Source organism: Anneissia japonica, unplaced genomic scaffold, assembly GCF_011630105.1.
Source record: "Anneissia japonica isolate Jap-2015-1 unplaced genomic scaffold, ASM1163010v1 scaffold287713_len945575_cov184, whole genome shotgun sequence".
NCBI lineage: Eukaryota > Metazoa > Echinodermata > Crinoidea > Comatulida > Comatulidae > Anneissia > Anneissia japonica.
This window is the reverse complement of record NW_022725774.1, coordinates 460,670-477,830: the sequence shown is the minus strand read 5'-3', so window position 1 is coordinate 477,830 and position 17,161 is coordinate 460,670. Positions and strand designations below refer to the sequence as shown.

Below are 17,161 nucleotides of genomic sequence, written 5' to 3'. Positions count from 1 at the left end.
TAATTTAACCTGGTAATCATAATAATAATAATAGTGTAGTTTTATATATTCATCTAATGTAAGATGCTCGGGGCACTTGATATGTGGACTAGGAACTCGATCAATGACTTTCTTTTTTCTTTCTTTGCCCCTAAGGGTCCCTTCATGTCTGTGCTACCCGGTAACCCGGTACCAGCAAGTCTCGTCGTCCACCACAGGGGCTGTCATTTCCAGTACACCGGGGTATCCCCCTACTCGTCTCGAAAGATGTACTGGGTTCTTTATAGTGCAGACGAGCCATTGTATACACTTGGCCTACGGTTTGTAGTCCTTATTCTAGAAGACTTGTTCTACCACCAGAACCATAGGCGAGCGAGTGCCGTTCGAACCAGCGCCGATATTATGGCTATAGCTTGCGGTGCCCATGCTAATCGCTCGGCCACTCGACTCGCCTGGTGCAGTGGGTAGTGCTGGCGCAGCCCCTACTTAGACCACTGCAACTGTGCTAGTATTGTATTGCCTTTAATATGACATGGTCCATATCCCAACAAATTTGTATTTTAAATCATGTAGTGTATTGTGAAAATGTTTGTGTTTCAATGGTTATTGTTTTGTTGTTGATGTCATAACTGAATATATTTGGTGAATATATATAGTACAAGGGTGGAGATAAAAAATTATAGCTCAATGGTACAAAATACATAAACAATACAATGTAGATAATACTTATTACTGTACTTAATATATACAGTATTCAGGTTTTCGGACATTGAAAAAAAAATTGCATACAATGAATTGAATATCTGTTCTGAATACTGTAAACGGAGTACAGTTTTTTCAACATCTTCGCTTAGTTCATGCAATTATATTTACCTAACGAAACATATTTAGAAGGAGCAGGTTGCAAACACAGCATACTGTGCTTTTGAAAACACGATGGATTGGTGAGGGAGGAACCGTATTTATATACTTGTATGTACTTGAGTAAACGCTCCGCTTTCAGGGGTTGCGCCAGGATTTGCCTGACGGAGAGGCCGAGGGTCCCTGGCGGGGGGGTCCGATGCCCCGTCGAGGGGTCAGATTTCCCCGACGAAACCAAAGTGGGTGTGGTCGAGCTTCGATTAAAATGTTTCGAAGGTGGTAAATTTTGACAATTTAGGGGTTTCAAAGGCTTATTTAATCGATTTTTAGAGTAGAAAATACATATAATTTTTTTTTCTCCCCCACCGAATTGTGCTTTTTCTCCCCGACGGGGGGGGGGCAGCTCTCCCCGACGGTGAGGTCCTGGCGCCGGCCCTGGCCCCCGCTGGCGCCACCCCTGCCCGCTTTGAAAAAAATTCTCCTCTAGAATTTGGAATAAACGCAGCTCCCTCGAAAAGCTCTCGAGGGGTTTACTTTTCCTCAAATAATCAAGCCTGAAATGACTAAACATAATTAAATAATCGAATGGAAGCAACATCATTCTCAATACATTCTATTAATATTCTACACCAGTACAATTACATTTTTTTCTAACCTGGTTGGGATCAATACGTTTTTATGATCACGCAATAACACATTTTGACAGCATGTGCTGTGTTGCACATTAGTATCCATACGTATCCATTTAACACCAAAAAAAAAATAAATAAATAAATAAATGGCTCCCTCGAATAAACGTACCCCTCAAAAACACTTCTCAACAATAAAGCCCCCGGGGGTTTATTCAACCAGATCGTCTGGGAACAAAAACTGTAATTTGCGTATCCAAATAACATTAACATAGGGGCCTAATATTGTGGTCTAAAAGCACAATTCGGGCCATCCCATAAAATACTCCCAACGCCCAGTGCTTTTTATGAAGGGACCCTCACTACCACTAGTCAGCTCCCTTATTCGGACCCCCTGTGGGACTCCCATTGGCAAATTTCTGGAGCCACTGGCACATGTGTTTATTAATTTATTTATTTCCTTTAGAGGTCTACATATTATTTTCTTAATTAAAGTTTGTGTATTTATTATAAATATGCTTATAAGAAATTTTAACTGATAGGCTAGGCCTTATTTAATGAATTTGTTAATAGCCGAATTGTTAATTAGGTTTGATTTACATAATAAGACAAAACGAATCATTAAACTACAATAAGCCGCTGTTTGTGTATACGAATACACGGTGATCGCATTGCGTTGGAATGGCTTCTGAACTATTTCGCCCTGACGCAGTTACGAATTTTTTGCTGTTTTTAATTTTTCACTGCTTTTTGATTGACTTTCGGCAAACTGGGTTTGCAAAATGGGATTCATGGATTTTGAGTGCTATTCCAACGGATTAAGCGCCGAGCGTCAAATTCAATGTAATAGCAACCAAGTGGAAGTAATTCTCAATAGCGTTCTGATTTATGTATTTAAAAAAAATGATTAGAATAAAAAGAAAATCCTTAGGTGACTGCCTGCTGACTCCGAGTTGGCGCATGATTGCATCCAGGAACTCGTCGAGTTCTATGAATTTGGCATATTTACATGGCATCATTCATCTGATCACCAGCATGAATGACGTCACAGGCCTAACTATTCTATACATTCATTAACCACATTAAGAAGTTACTGAACTTGGGGCCTAAAACATCACATGATCACCTGGTATAAGAACATGTAAATACCCCTCTGAATAAGCCTTCTGAAATGTTTTGTCCATTAATTTATCAATGATGTATACTGTGTAGGCCTATGTAACAATGGACACAACATAAAAGACGATTTTGTAGGTCTACGGTATATGATACTATTACCTAGGCCTATATCATATATTCAAACTTTATTTAAATATTATAAGACAACGAAATGTATTATAATTTGTGTAAACTAAATACATTTCTTTTAAACAAACCGTCTCAGTCTGTTTCTTTTACTGACAACTTCGTATATGTTTAATATGACGTTATAATTATTAAGTACCCAGTACAGCACATTAATCACTTTTCCTACAATACAATACTATAGGCCCCTATATAATGTATAGATATTGGATAATGTTGAGTAACGATTGCTCGTTTAGTACATGTAATTATATTTACACAATGAAACATTATTTTAGAAGGAGCAGGTTGCAAACACAGCATACTGTGCTTTTGAAAACACGATGGATGAGTCAGGGAGGAACCGTATTTATATACTCGTATGTACCTGAGTAAATGCCCCGCTTTCAGGGGTGGCGCCAGGATTTGCCCGACGGTGGTCAGATTTCCCCGACGAAACCAAAGTGGGCGTGGTCGAGCTTCGATTAAAACGTCTCGAAAGTGGTCCTGGGCGCGAAGCCCCCGAAAATTTTGACAATTTAGGGGTTTCAAAGGCTTATTTAATCGATTTTAGAGTCTACTAATATGTAGAAAATACATATTATTTTTTTTTCTCCCCGACGAATTGTGCTTTTCCTCCCCGACCGGGGGGGGGGAGCTCTCCCCGACGTGGGGCCCTGCCCCCCCCTCCCCGCTGGCGCCACCCCTGCCCGCTTTGAATAAATTCCCCCTCTAGAGCCTCATTTGGAATAAACGCAGCTCCCTCGAAAAGCTCTTGAGGAGTTTACTTTTCCTCAAATAAACAAGTCTTAAATGACTAAATAATAATTAAATAATCGAATGGAAGCAACATCATTCTCAACACATTCTATTAATATTCTACACCAGTACAATTACATTTTTTCTAACCTGGTTGGGATCAGTACGTTTTTATGATCACGCAATAACACATTTTGACAGTATGTGTTTTGTTGCACATTAGTGAAGGTAAGGGGCCTAGGCGTTTGTTCGATACGTATCCATTTCACACCAAAAAAAAAAAACAAAAAAAAAACAAAAAACATAGATAAATGGTTCCCTCGAATAAACGTACCCCTCAAAAACACTTCTCAACAATAAAGCCCCTGGGGGTTTATTCAACCAGATCGTCTTGGAACAAAAATTGTAATTTGCGTATCCAAATAACATTAACATAATATTGTGGTCTAAAAGCCCAATTCGGGCCATCCCATAAAAAAACTCCCAACGCCCAGTGTTTTTAATGAAAGGACCCTCACCACCACTAGTCAGCTTCTTGATTCGGACTACATATTTTCTTAATTAAAGTTTATGTATTTATTATAAATATGCTTATAAGACATTTTATCTGATAGGCTAGGCCTTATTTAACTAATTTGTTAATAGCCGAAATGTTAATTAGGTTTGATTTACATAAGACAAAACGAATCATTAAACTACAATAAGCCGCTGTTTGTGTATACGAATACACGGTGATCGCATTGCGTTGGAATGGCTTCTAAATGCTTAATGTTGCAATTCTGGCCGGCCCTTTTTTTTTACGCTGGACGCTACTATTTCGCCCTGACGCAGTTACGTGAATTTTATGCTGTTTTTAATTTTTCACTGCTTTTTAATTGACTTTCGGCAAACTGGGTTTGCAAAATGGGATTCATGGATTCTGAGTGGGCAAACTGGCATTCGGCAAACTGGGTTTCGGCAAAATGGACTCGGCAATCTGGCATTTGGCAAAGTGGGTTTCAACAATCTGGCCTAAATCCCTCCTCCTGTCGGGGTCCAGGAGCACAAATGAAGAATAATTTGGAAATGACAATTAAGATCGCCCAAACACCGATAACCATGCATGGTTGAAAACAATCTCATTACATCACTGGTTTTGCATACAGTACTTCCCCTTAATCGACACCGGTTTCTTAATCTCTAAGCTAAACCACAGAAAAGAGTGATGTTTTTTTTTAAATATACGTTCTTGACATGGAGAAATCTGCTCATTAATAATGCTATGTTCCGGATACAATGCTTCATATTAATGTACACTGTATTGTAAACTGCTTTATCTGCACGTCCACAGTAACAATTCTTAGACACGAGCTTTTAAAATAATCCAGGCGTTTGGAGCCGGAACTGCGTTTTCTTCAAGTTTGAGTTTATTGGTTGGTTGCAAATAGATGTAACATAACAAAATGGAAAGGAACAGTTGTTATACAACCAGCAATGTGATTAAATCCCTCAGTTACTTTTTTCCCCAAAAAAGCAATTAGGATAATAATATTAGGATCATTTTTTATTCTTTTGGTTCGTAGGCCTACCCCCTGGTTTATTAGTAGGACCCCTTTGTTGAGTCACCAATTTTCTATTTATCTATCTCTAATCATTTTACCGCGCTATTTCCAACGGATACAGCGCCGAGCGTCAAATTCAATGTAATAGCAACCAAGTGAAAGTAATTCTCAATAGCGTTCTGATTTATGTATTTAAAAAAATGATTAGAATAAAAAGAAAAACATTAGGTGACTGACCGCTGACTCCGAGATGGCGCATGATTGCATCCAGGAACTCGTCGAGTTCTATGAATTAGGCCTATTTTACATGGCATCATTCATCTGATCACCAGGGTGAATGACGTCACAGGCATAACTACCGTATACATTCATTACCACAGATGTTAATGAACTTGGGGCCTAAACATCACATGATCATTTGGTATAAGAACCTGTAAATACCCCTCTGAATAAGCCTTCTGACATTTTTTGTCCAGTAATTTATGAATGATGTATACTGTGTATATAGCCATGGAGGTACAGTATACTATAATACCTCCTTGATATAACAATGGACACAACATTTCAGAAGACGTATTTTGTAGGCCTATGGTATATGATACTATAGACCTAGGCCTATATTCAAACTTTATTTAAATATTATAAGACAACGAAATGTATTATAATTTGTGTAAACTAAATACATTTCTTTTAAACAAATTAAGCCGTCTGTTTCTGTCACTGACAACGTCGTATATGTTTATATGTTTTTATAATTATTATTTAGTACCCAGTACAGTACATTAATCACTTTGCCTACAATACAATACTATAGGCCCCTATATAATGTATAGATATTGGATAATGTTGAGTAACGATTGCTCATTAAAGTTTTCAATTAATTCTATTTTTTTTTTCTTAATTTAGGCAGTGGATTGTTATACCACTCTTAAAATTATTCTGATTGGATGTTATTGTCCTATTTCAATTATGATACATTTACATCCAATCAGAATTTGGAATTACAGCATGATAATGCGCACATCTTCACCAAGGGTGCTCAAGGTGCAGTGTCAAAGTTCACCATAAAATTTTTAAAAAATGAAAAAAATCCACATTTAATAATTCCCAAAAGAAGAATCCAATGCCAATTTTCCCGTCCAGGCAATGTTGCTCCACAAATAATAATAATAATAATAATAATAATAATAATAATAATAATAATAATAATAATAAAAATAAATAATAATAATAATAACAATAATAATAATAATAATAATAATAATAATAATAATAATAATATGTCGTTCTTATAGCGCTTCATGCCTTTACAAAGCCTCTAAGCGCTTCATATTGCTACCTCGGTCATTGAATCAAACACATATGGAACACATTGAACACCAAATTAAATTATTATTAATTATAAGTATGTGCAGATACTCTCATAAGACAATATGTTGAGCATCAGCACCTTCCACCTCAGGCTAAACCCAGGGCGCCACTACCGTGCACTGCAAAAAGGAGCAACAATGTGTCGACAGAGAAAAGTGGTATAGGCCCTAATGTTTATTATGTAAACTGTTTTTATATTTAAATTCAAGAGAGGAACATCATGGTTATATGCCTTGGTGAAGAGATGCGATTTAGAAGTTTTTTAAACACGTTTTTTAAACACGTCTATAGTTTATAATTAATGTGTGGTCTAACTGAACTAGGCAAAGCATTCCAAAGAGGTGGAGCTGCAATAGTAAAAGCTCTCCCCCATGAGTGATGTGACTTTGACTGATGTAGAAGCAGGCTGTCACTAGAGCGCAAGTTACATCCAGGAACATTAGGCCTAATCATGTCAGCAACATAGTCGGGAGCCAACCCATTCATACATGTTATAAAAAATTAATATTTTAAAGATAATGCAGGTTGTACCGGAAGCCAATATAAAGTTTTCAGTAATTCGTTTGTCCGATTGCGATTGCGGTGCGTTTTAATTGATATACAGTAACTGGTACCGGTACTGAAACTGTTTTAAACGAGTGATTCCATTTAATGCGGTTAAGGTTGCTTTTCGTAACCGCATGCGCTATGGCCATCCGTTTTGATTTCAGCCCGTTGTGCGGTAACATCTACATAAACGCATTGTAAACGCAAACGCAACAAAGCCGGATTTGTAATGGAACCTAAATTTTCATAAACATCAGAACCGGCCAAAGGGATTCTTAGTCTTTAAATTCCAGCTCCGAAACCCATGGCGAGAATTTTTTAGTATCATATTTAGTGAACTTATTTTTCAAAGATCGTAAGATCATAAATAACATTTTGTTTTATTATTTAGCAAAATGAGTTTGCATCTAGGCGGAGGATAAAATAAAAATTAAATTGTATTGATGAATGTAAACAATGCAGTAATGTGATTAATAAATCCTTTAAATTTATATAATTAAAGGAGAAATACATAGCCTATTTAATGGAAGCGTAGTATAACAAGAAAAAAAATCAGAATTTTCCATTTTCCGTTGCTGCGGAGTCGCTAACTAGCCAAAATTAAATTTTATTTTATTTGAAATCCTCATCATCGGCTGACCAAAGTATTAAAGAAAGTCAGACGTGGGTAGGTTTTTACCATAGTTAGTGATTTTTTTAGGCCTATTCATATTTTTCTTTTTTATTTGATGTCAGTGCATTAAGCAACAACATTCATGTCGCCTTGTTACTATGACAATATAGTTATCTTATCTTATATTTCTTTAACACGTCTGATATCAATGAAAACTGAATTGTTTCTGTCTACCTTAATGGAATTTAGAAGTTCATAGCTCAGTCTACAAGTCGGAAAAATGATAAATTAAAAAATACTATGCTAACAGTTCTCTGTATTTAGGCCTAATTGTTTGCAAAATAAGAGTCAGACAGGGGTGAATCCAAAGATGTCAAAGAGGGGGGACTGAAAGGGAGGGGGTTGTCGAAGGACAACCCAACCCTAGGGGTCCGGGGGCACGCCCCTTCGAAATTGTGGTTTTTCTAGACGCCCAGAAATATAATTTCGGAGACGTTTTGGGCGATCAATAATTTTTCTTTTTTTGTCTTTTTTTTTTTTTTGTCTTTTTTTTTACTTTCGAAAAGGGGCTCCTGACAGATTAAAGCTTATATTTTTTTAACTTCCACTGTTATTAGGTGATGATTTATTATTACAATTAGATAATGATATTAGTATTTTGATGCTTGAAAATTCCAATTTTCTACAACCTGACAAACCTTTTATTCCTGAATAACTTGCTTAAACTAATTCTATAAAGTTATGGTATAGTCCGAAGACACAGTGTATTTTTTAAATCCTTACATCTTATTTTTCCACTAATTAAAATCATCATTTTCCCATTGCATCTTTTTTATTTAGAAAGCTTTCAAAAATATTTGACTGCAATCCAATTTGATCGAGAAAAAACTTGTACTAAAAAAAAAGTTAAAATCAGTTTAGTTGTCTAATGTGACGTGACTCGAACCACGAGTCGATTTAGTAAACCCACAACCAATCACAATAAACATGACGTAAGCGCGTCCTGTATAAAAGAATTTAAGCAGCCCCGGAGACTTCAATCTTGATATTTCTTCTGATTGATTAAGTCTATATTTAAGTGTTGGAAATATACTCAGAAAAATGACGTCTGTGTTAGTTGTAGGTGCTGGCGTTATTGGGCTTACATCAGCGCTGGAGCTATTGAATGCTGGGTAAGTTTTTATTTCAAATTAGGTGTACTATAATCATTTAATTTTGTTTTCTATGGTTTAGTTATTATTTTATTTTTCTCACTTTATATTAGAATTAACACTGATAATTTGTTAGTAGGTTTGTGTTTATGATTATTATTTTGTGATTATTTTATTATTATCTTCAATAATTAATATTATTATTATTATTATTATTATTTATTATTATTATTATAGAGGACAACAACATTTCAAATTGAATTGCTTATTTAGAATACAATTAAAAGCTAATGTACAAAACTATATTTCCGTCAGTTAACGGACATGTAAATAATGCCGTTTCTTTATCTTTTACACAAACCCTTAAATGTAAGGATTTTTGTAGTAAAATGTCTATAAATCAGCGACATTTTTCCTACCTGTTTACTGGTTGGTTGATTGGTTGGAAATATATGATTATTTCAAAATTTTAATTATTTTGTTTTTATTTTTCCAACATTTTTCGGCAAGCAGACATTAAGAAACAAGTGGTATTATATTTTTAAAAATCTACCAGAATTTACAATTGTTTAATATAAATAATATACGCCTACGTTCTACTCTAAGTTTTAAACATATTTCTATGATTTTTTTCAGGTACAAAGTTACCATTATTGCTGATCATTTTAATGAAGCGCCGAAGACTTACATGACGTCAGAAGTTGCAGGAGCATTATGGGAATGGCCACCTGCAGTGTGTGGAAGACACACAAATGAGTCGTCCCTCAAAAGTTCGAAAGTAATTATTATTTAGTCATTCTTATTTTATTTCTTGTGAACTTTGCAAACATACAGAGATAAACAAAATATTTTGTTAAACAAAGGCTTGTAGCGGAAGAAAGTTCACGCAAGAAAAAAAAAACATCATTGATATTTAGATAAATTCGTCTCGTCAATCTGAACAATAGGTTAGACAAGAGTTATAACATATATACAGTGAATGTTCGTTCTTTCCAGCCTTTGAGAGCCCTCGATAGTATTCCAAACTTTTAGTTATCCTTTGAAGGTTCTGTTGTTTTTTTTTTTCTATATCATAAAATGTTGCAATACATAAATATATGAAAATGTTTAAGTTCGAAAATGTATTTAGGGTAGCATTATAAATATAAAAACTTAAAAAATCTATTCCATTTATGTTTAAAGTTTAATTAGTCAAAGTATATAATATTTACTTCAATCTCTGATAGATTGCAAACATAAAAGTGTCGTCGTTCGTACACTTTTTGCTGCGCGTAATTTAAAAAGTATTCATAATATCACGTCGTCATAGAGTTTAAACCCGGATATTGTTAGTAGACAGGAACCAGGATTCTTATTTATTATTTTAGTTCTCTTGTATGCGTACCATAGTAACTACAATTGACCTTTCCACTTACTCAAGTCCCGCCCCTTGGATGATGACGTCCCACAAAATGACAGCGTAAACGCACATAGCCTTTTCTGATTGATAAAGTTGTTAAAGTCAGGCTCCTGAGTAAAAAAGTTGTTGATATGTTGTACAACTGATTTTTCTAAGACACAAAATACTGGGAGGGGTGGGGAAGGCCGTAACCACCATATTCCACATTTTCTCCCAGTTTCTAAATATTCAAAAATCTGTAGGCCTATCTCATTAACCGTTCCCGAGTTTTTCGTCAAATATGCTTTTTGCATCTTAGAAAAATCAGTTGTACAACATACCAATCATTGTTTTTTACGGAGCCTGACGTTAAGTTTTGACTGAAGTACTGCACTTCAGATACGCCCATATAGTTAAACTTTCATTGGTTACCCCTCACAACAGCACGTCCAAAATGTTGTATTCCGGAAAGACAGTTATTTATTAGCCATTATTGTTTTGGATTTATATGGATGTATTTTTTTTTCATTCCTTAGCGTTGGTGCATGGTGTCATATTGGAAGTTCATCCAACTCGCATCCGAAGAAAGAGGTACAGGGATTTACCCCCGTAAGGCCGTCTTCTATCAGCGTCAGAAGGTGGAGGAAAATGCGGATGAGCATTGTAAGATGCAGGAGCTAAGTTTCTTGCCCGGCTTCTGTCATGATAGCCAACTTATTGACGAGTTTAATGTAAACCGTAATTACGGAGTGAAAGACGCCTACTCTCACATCTCACCCGTAGTAGATACAACGCAAATGATGAAATGGTTATACAAACAGGTAGGTATACAATTTATCATTGACGTTGTGTAAGAATCCAGAATGGAGTAAAGGATTTGATTCTATCAATAGTTACGCTGGATAATAATTGGTCATATACTTGAAGTTAAATGGAACACACCAGCTTTTACTGTTGTGTTACTTGAAGTTAAATGGAACACACCAGCTTTTACTGTTGTGTTGTTTGTTGTAGGTTGCTCAAAATCTCAAACAAAGCTCGAGTTGGAAATTCACAATATAATTTAAGTCAATTATAGGTTGATTTAAATAACAGAACGAAATCGCAACAGGCATAGTGCGTTGGTTAAATTTATTTTAAATATGCTTTTGCTAGTTAAAACATATACCAGTAACAATACTGAAACATAAATTACAGGACTCAGTATATAGTAATACAATTGTTGAATATATGGTTTGAATATCACTGGCGTATATAGGGGTACGGGGTGGGGTGTGGGCAGTCTCCCCCATTGTCCGAAGCAAAAATCACTCAAGTTCTTAAAAATCACTGTAATGTGTGACCTAGTGCCCCCTCACTTATTCATCGAGTCCCACTCTGCCTTCTCGCCACCGTCAGCCTCCCCCAATTTCAAGATTCCTCAGATATGCTACTCGCTGTGTAGGCCTAATTCTGTTCATAGTGCTAGATATTCATACTATAAAGCCTATGTATATTTACATATTACATTATATTCTTTCAGTGTAAAGACCATGGAGCCACCTTCTTTAAGCGTCGTGTGAACGGTAGCTTATTGGATCAGGTTGATACACTTCTGGTTGAGTATGACGTAGATTTCATTGTCAACTGCGCAGGTCTTGGTGCGCGCGAAACCGCAGACGATAAAGGTGTTTACCCACTAAGAGGTATGTTCTCACATGATCTTGCAAATAGGTATAATATTTTATGAATAGAGGAAGTATCTTAAAAAAAAATAAACAAAGAATGCCAACAAATTACAATTATTCCCACTTTCTTTAAAACACTTACCTACAGAATCTAGGCTTACCAGAATGTTTCGTTTGTGGTTTCACACACAAAATGGTATAAAGATATCGCTATAATGTACACAAGCACTTATTATTTCGTTGATCTTGGTTGACATTATTCAAAGCTAATAGAGGTCTCCCTCCAATGAAAGACCCCTCCAATTAAGGACCACCTCCAATTAAAGACCACCTCCAATTAAAGACCACTATTCTGTGGTCCCAAATTAAAAAATTTCTTTTATCGTTATTATTCTAATGAGAGACCAAAGCTGCTAAAGACCACGGAAATCCGGGTCCTAAAAGTGCGGTCTTTAATTGGACTGAGACCTGTAATGGACAAAAACGAACATAGGCCTATGTCTTTACTAATCCTTTTATTGAATGTTTGATGAAATATAATATATGATTTCTATTTATACCTCAATATATACTGTATATTCAAACTTTTTAAAGAAATTATTTAGCTACATGCCTCCTTGTTAAATATGTGTAATATCAGAAAGGAAAAATGCATTCTATTACTTGGGTTGATTTGATTGGTGGTATTACATTCTGGTACAAGTTTCCTCTGAAAAAAAGTCTCTAGAACCAAACTCTAATACAACATTAACTCTTTATCCATCAACAAAAACAAATAGGTTTTTAAATCATATTCTAATATTTGCGTTGTGACCAATAAAAAAAAATCGATGTGAGATAATTGCTTATCATGGATTTATTTAGTCCATTACGCACGTAGTTTTAACCGTTTGATTTCAAATTTATATAAAATTATTGTTCATTCTAGGTATGCTATTGAAAGTTGCTAATGATGGATCCAAAATGCCGAAACTAAACAGCGCCCTCGTGATGCCTTTAAATGAAGAGTTTATGGCGAAAGATCAGCGCATCGTGTTTATTCTTCCAAGAGGTATATTATAATTATCAATACCATCATAATTTATGTCATCATATTGGTTTTTACTATTGCTATTATTTGCATTACCATTTTAATTATAATTATAATTATTATTATTATTATTATATAGTTCTAATATAATAATAATTATCAATATCTTATTAATATCAAATATATCATTACCATTATTATTATTGACATTTTACATTATGATTAGGCCTATTATTTGTATTGTTCATATTTACAATCATTTGACTTTAACTTTCTACTGAACAGGTGAAAATGATCTCTTAATTGGTGGATTGGTGGAGGCTGGACAAAGCGAGACCGAAGGAATCACTTTCAACCATCCTCAAATTCAACGAATGCTAAAGAATTGTCAAGACTTTTTCCCAGCATTGAAAGCGTACCAGGAGAGTGATGTTAAAGAGATAATAGTCGGTCTAAGACCTTTCCGCGAGAATAATATCCGCGTGGAAATGGAACCGAAGTGCCGTAAGATCATCCACAACTACGGGCACGGTGGGTCGGGCTGGTCACTAAGCTGGGGCTGCGCGGCTGACGTCACCAACTTAATCCAACACGAAGTGCAATCAAAGCTGTGGTCATCTAGGATGATGCTCTTCTCGAAATTGTAAATTATATCTATATTACATACACTCTTATTTATTATTAAATATATAATATATAGATATAAACACCTCTCGAATAAATGCCCCCTCCATAGCCTCATTTGGGAATAAACAATGAACGCAGTAATCAATTTTTCTTTCTTTTTTTCTTTCATTTCGTAATGTTTGGCCTTCGGCCCGTAGTACAAAACAATATCAATATTATTAATTTCTTTTAGACTATCATTTCTTTAACTAAAACATTTTTCAATATATATTGCAAGCAATCTTAATTCTTTTTTCATTTCTAAATACATGGTTTAAATATGTGTATATATTTTGATTTTTAATATTAATGTATTTATCTCTAAGATTATTATATATTATATAAAGGGCAGCTATTAAAAAAAAAGTGTAATGCATCCCCTATTTCTCCAATATCACATGCTAAGCAGATTGTATTTTCTTTAACAATATTTCGATGTCTTCCATTCTCTATAAATAAATTGTGTTGACAAACGGAATCTCGATAAAAGTGTCCTTAACTTAAAATTGAAATTCAAATATATACAGTAAATAATCAAAAGTTGAAGTTGTGTTTGATATTAGATTGTATCCTCCCTTATGTATTCATACAGGGGAAGGAGTATTTTTTAATTGGCAGCATGGTGTCAATTAGAAAGCAATAAAGTACTTGGTTGCAAATGATTTATTGAACATTTTGATTTATGTACATTTTCAAAAGTTTTTTTTTTTGAAATATGTTAAAATATATATCAATATGAGTTAGTCTTTTTGCCGAGCTTATGTATTTAAAAATTGTACATAGTCTTTTGCAAAAGCAAGCAAATTTACTCAGTGATAGTAGACATAAAATATAATACGGTATTATCATAAATTTATTGAAAATGCTAAAACATGCTGAATAAGACAAAATATACAGATAGTAAGTGGAAGTGTAGATAAAAAAAAAACAAATGTTCTATCCAACATATTCTTAAAGGTTTTGAACTTATATTCCGGTTTTTTTTAATCAAATCTGTCAATGTAGAGTGGAACAATAGAATTATAGAAGGCGGTTTGTTGTCTTCAATTATGTTTAATTTATTTTAGTAGACTTTGTCTATGTGCCAATGGGCTCTCGAATATGGTGTTATTGCAAATTCAAGTGCTAATGTTTCTTGTTTTTGCTGATGAATTACTACTAGTATAACAACTATCCGCCTGCGAAAGCTATTTGACTTCGATAATGAATATCAAATGTATCTTGCCAGCAAAATCACCATTATTTTGAAGATGGGGCTATGGGGTTTTTAATGAGTTCCTGTTCCTTATGTTTGGTTTTAAAATTTTAATGTCTATGTATTATATTTCAATTTTGATGTCTATGTATTATATTTAACGTTTTTCCTCTAATTTTGGAGGTAGTTTAAATAAATAGTAAATGTAAATATTGGAAATTTTGTAATTTTAGTTTACATAATTATCAATAGTAATGTAATGTTTGTGATCCAGAATTTCTAAATTAGGGGGAGGGAAAAAATGGGGTAAGGGAGCGCGACTGGCAATCGAGAACTTATGTTCCGAAGTAGGCGGAATTATGTTCGAAAGAGGAATGCTTTGGCTTAATTACTGTGAGGGTCCTGGGTCTTTAGAGGCTTAGCCATTTAAATTTCAAACTTGGCTAATGATATTTGTTTGGCCGCTCCTGGGGGTGGGGAGGGGTCGAGGGCCCGTTTTGTCACCTTTGGATCCGCCACAAACGGTGGCCTGAGTTAAGCCTATTTATGCCTTGTGTTTTATTGTAATGGAATGCCTAAATACATTTTATCAGGTATCCAAATAAGCATTTCTGTTATTTTAAATGTATGTGAGCAATAAAGAAGTATTTAATTGAATTTAATTGTGTTAGATTATTTTTTATGTTTTCGTAATGACAGATTAAAGCAGTGGCGTAGCTATGTGCGAAAGGCCCCAGTTCAAGATTAATTGCCGGGCCCTTTGATATGATGCGGAATTCCCTCTGAAGTTCGTAGGAAAATTCATCATAAGAATTGCTTCTTTTACCCCCTACTCATAAAGGCTTAAGTTAGTAATCAACACTAATGATAAACGGATTCGTAACTGGGGGCACATTCGGTCTCAGCAGCTGTTCTAAATTAATCAGAAAAAGTTCATGGAACACAGTAAGTCAATAATTACTCCTCTAAAAACCGAATATTATTGAGAGGTCCGCTGGCCGTTGTTTTTTTTTATGAATGGGCCACTAATAGTCCTGGCCCCAGTACTTTGTGCTGCCTGCACTGCCAGTAACTACGCCACATTTAATACCCTGGGAAAACAATGGTCAAGAGTTTCTATTAGCAAGGTTTGCAGATATCACTTTCACAAAAAATATACTAATCCGTAATAAACTTGTGGAATATATATAATTGTAAATTGATATAATATAATATAATATAATATAATTGATATATTATAATAATAATGAACTATTATAACAAGTTAATAATGTATTCCCATTTCACATACCTTTGATAGTGGAAATTCGCATCTTTTTAAACTAGCAACATACACATTTTTCCCTATTTTTATATGATGTTAACAAATATTGTATACACTCACACCACAAGATTGTTTTAATTGCAATCTACCAAATTGTATTTCTTTGCTTTCCAAGAGTCATAACAAAAGAATTTTCCACTCATACTAAATACGAAGAAAATTTTACAGTGTTTCTGAATGTTATTATTACTTATACCAATTGCACTGGACATGTACCACACTGGAATATTGATTTTTGAGAAACAATAACATGGAAAGAACAAAAAATAAATAAGCTACCTTATTCAGAATGAGAGGAGACGACCAAGATAAAGATGGAAAGATCAATTGGTAAAGAAAAGGCGGACAAAAGACAGACATGGTTAAATTGGAAGAGGCGTCTACCAAAAAGTGGGGCGCCCACTACAGACTGAGAACGATGACGACGACGATGATGATAATGATGATGATAAGAGAAAATATAACATCAACAGAGACAATAATTAATGCATATAGCCTCAACTTACGGATGTTTAAGGGACAAGTTCAAACCAGAAGATCGACCCAGAGATGATTATTGGTTAAAACCACATAGCATGGTGGTCACGTGGTCCAAAGTTATTGCGATAATACCATACCACTTATTACCAGGTCTAAAGAGGGCAGGTTTTCAAAAAACCAGTGGCGTAACAGGTGGTGGGGGGGGGGGGCTCACCAAGCCGTCGTACCGTGCTGGGTAATAAGAGAAAAGAACAAAAAAAAAACAAAAAAAAAAACTTGGTTAAAATAGCTGTTTTTGTCGAAATTGGACGATTTGTTACCCTGCTGTTTTCCGGTTATTTTGTGTTCTGCACCTAAGGATCACACGGTTGCATTCTGTGGCACCATAAGGACTCTGTGAATGGAAGCATTACAACAAAACAGCTTGGTAAAAATTACTCCGTTTTGATAAAAAAAAAAAAACAAAAGTAAGTCTGTTTTAGTTTTTAGTTTCAACATGTTCAACATCCAGAGAGCGAGTGTTTACGTTCTGGAGACCACTACGAGTGAATATGTTTGTAAGTGTGTTTCTGTTCTTTAGTATTCAAGTTTTCGCTCTTCGTACGCTGGTCACTTAAATGCACGATAGAGTTACTTGCTCGGCCCCAGCCAACTGAACGGAGGGAGGAAGCAGTGCGACCCCTAAGC

General features: G+C 35.0%; 1 protein-coding gene and 1 long non-coding RNA gene across 2 annotated transcripts in view; one reads left to right on the top strand and one right to left on the bottom strand.

The window, feature by feature from the left end:
- The first annotated feature begins 8,616 nt into the window (after window positions 1-8,616).
- Window positions 8,617-15,327, top strand: LOC117112911 (probable D-amino-acid oxidase). Its single transcript, XM_033256129.1, has 6 exons — window positions 8,617-8,755; window positions 9,371-9,512; window positions 10,649-10,933; window positions 11,635-11,797; window positions 12,708-12,830; window positions 13,095-15,327. The coding sequence occupies exons 1-6, from the start codon at window positions 8,685-8,687 to the stop codon at window positions 13,454-13,456; spliced, it is 1,146 nt and encodes a 381-aa protein (XP_033112020.1). The 5' UTR covers window positions 8,617-8,684; the 3' UTR covers window positions 13,457-15,327.
- A 132-nt stretch (window positions 15,328-15,459) lies between these two features.
- Window positions 15,460-17,161, bottom strand: part of LOC117112912 — a 6,036-nt gene continuing 4,334 nt past the window's right edge. Inside the window, exons 3-4 of the long non-coding RNA XR_004446106.1 lie at window positions 16,795-16,868; window positions 15,460-15,761 (exon numbers count right to left, since the gene is read on the bottom strand). This is a non-coding gene — a long non-coding RNA (uncharacterized LOC117112912). The remainder of the gene's footprint in view (window positions 15,762-16,794; window positions 16,869-17,161) is intronic.

Excerpts from the sequence above, each read along its gene's own strand:
- LOC117112911 (XM_033256129.1), top strand. The coding sequence starts at position 8,685 with ATGACGTCTGTGTTAGTTGTAGGTGCTGGCGTTATTGGGCTTACATCA. Across the intron at positions 9,513-10,648 it reads CGTCCCTCAAAAGTTCGAAA|CGTTGGTGCATGGTGTCATA; the intron begins GTAATTATTATT and ends TTCATTCCTTAG. Across the intron at positions 11,798-12,707 it reads AGGTGTTTACCCACTAAGAG|GTATGCTATTGAAAGTTGCT; the intron begins GTATGTTCTCAC and ends TGTTCATTCTAG.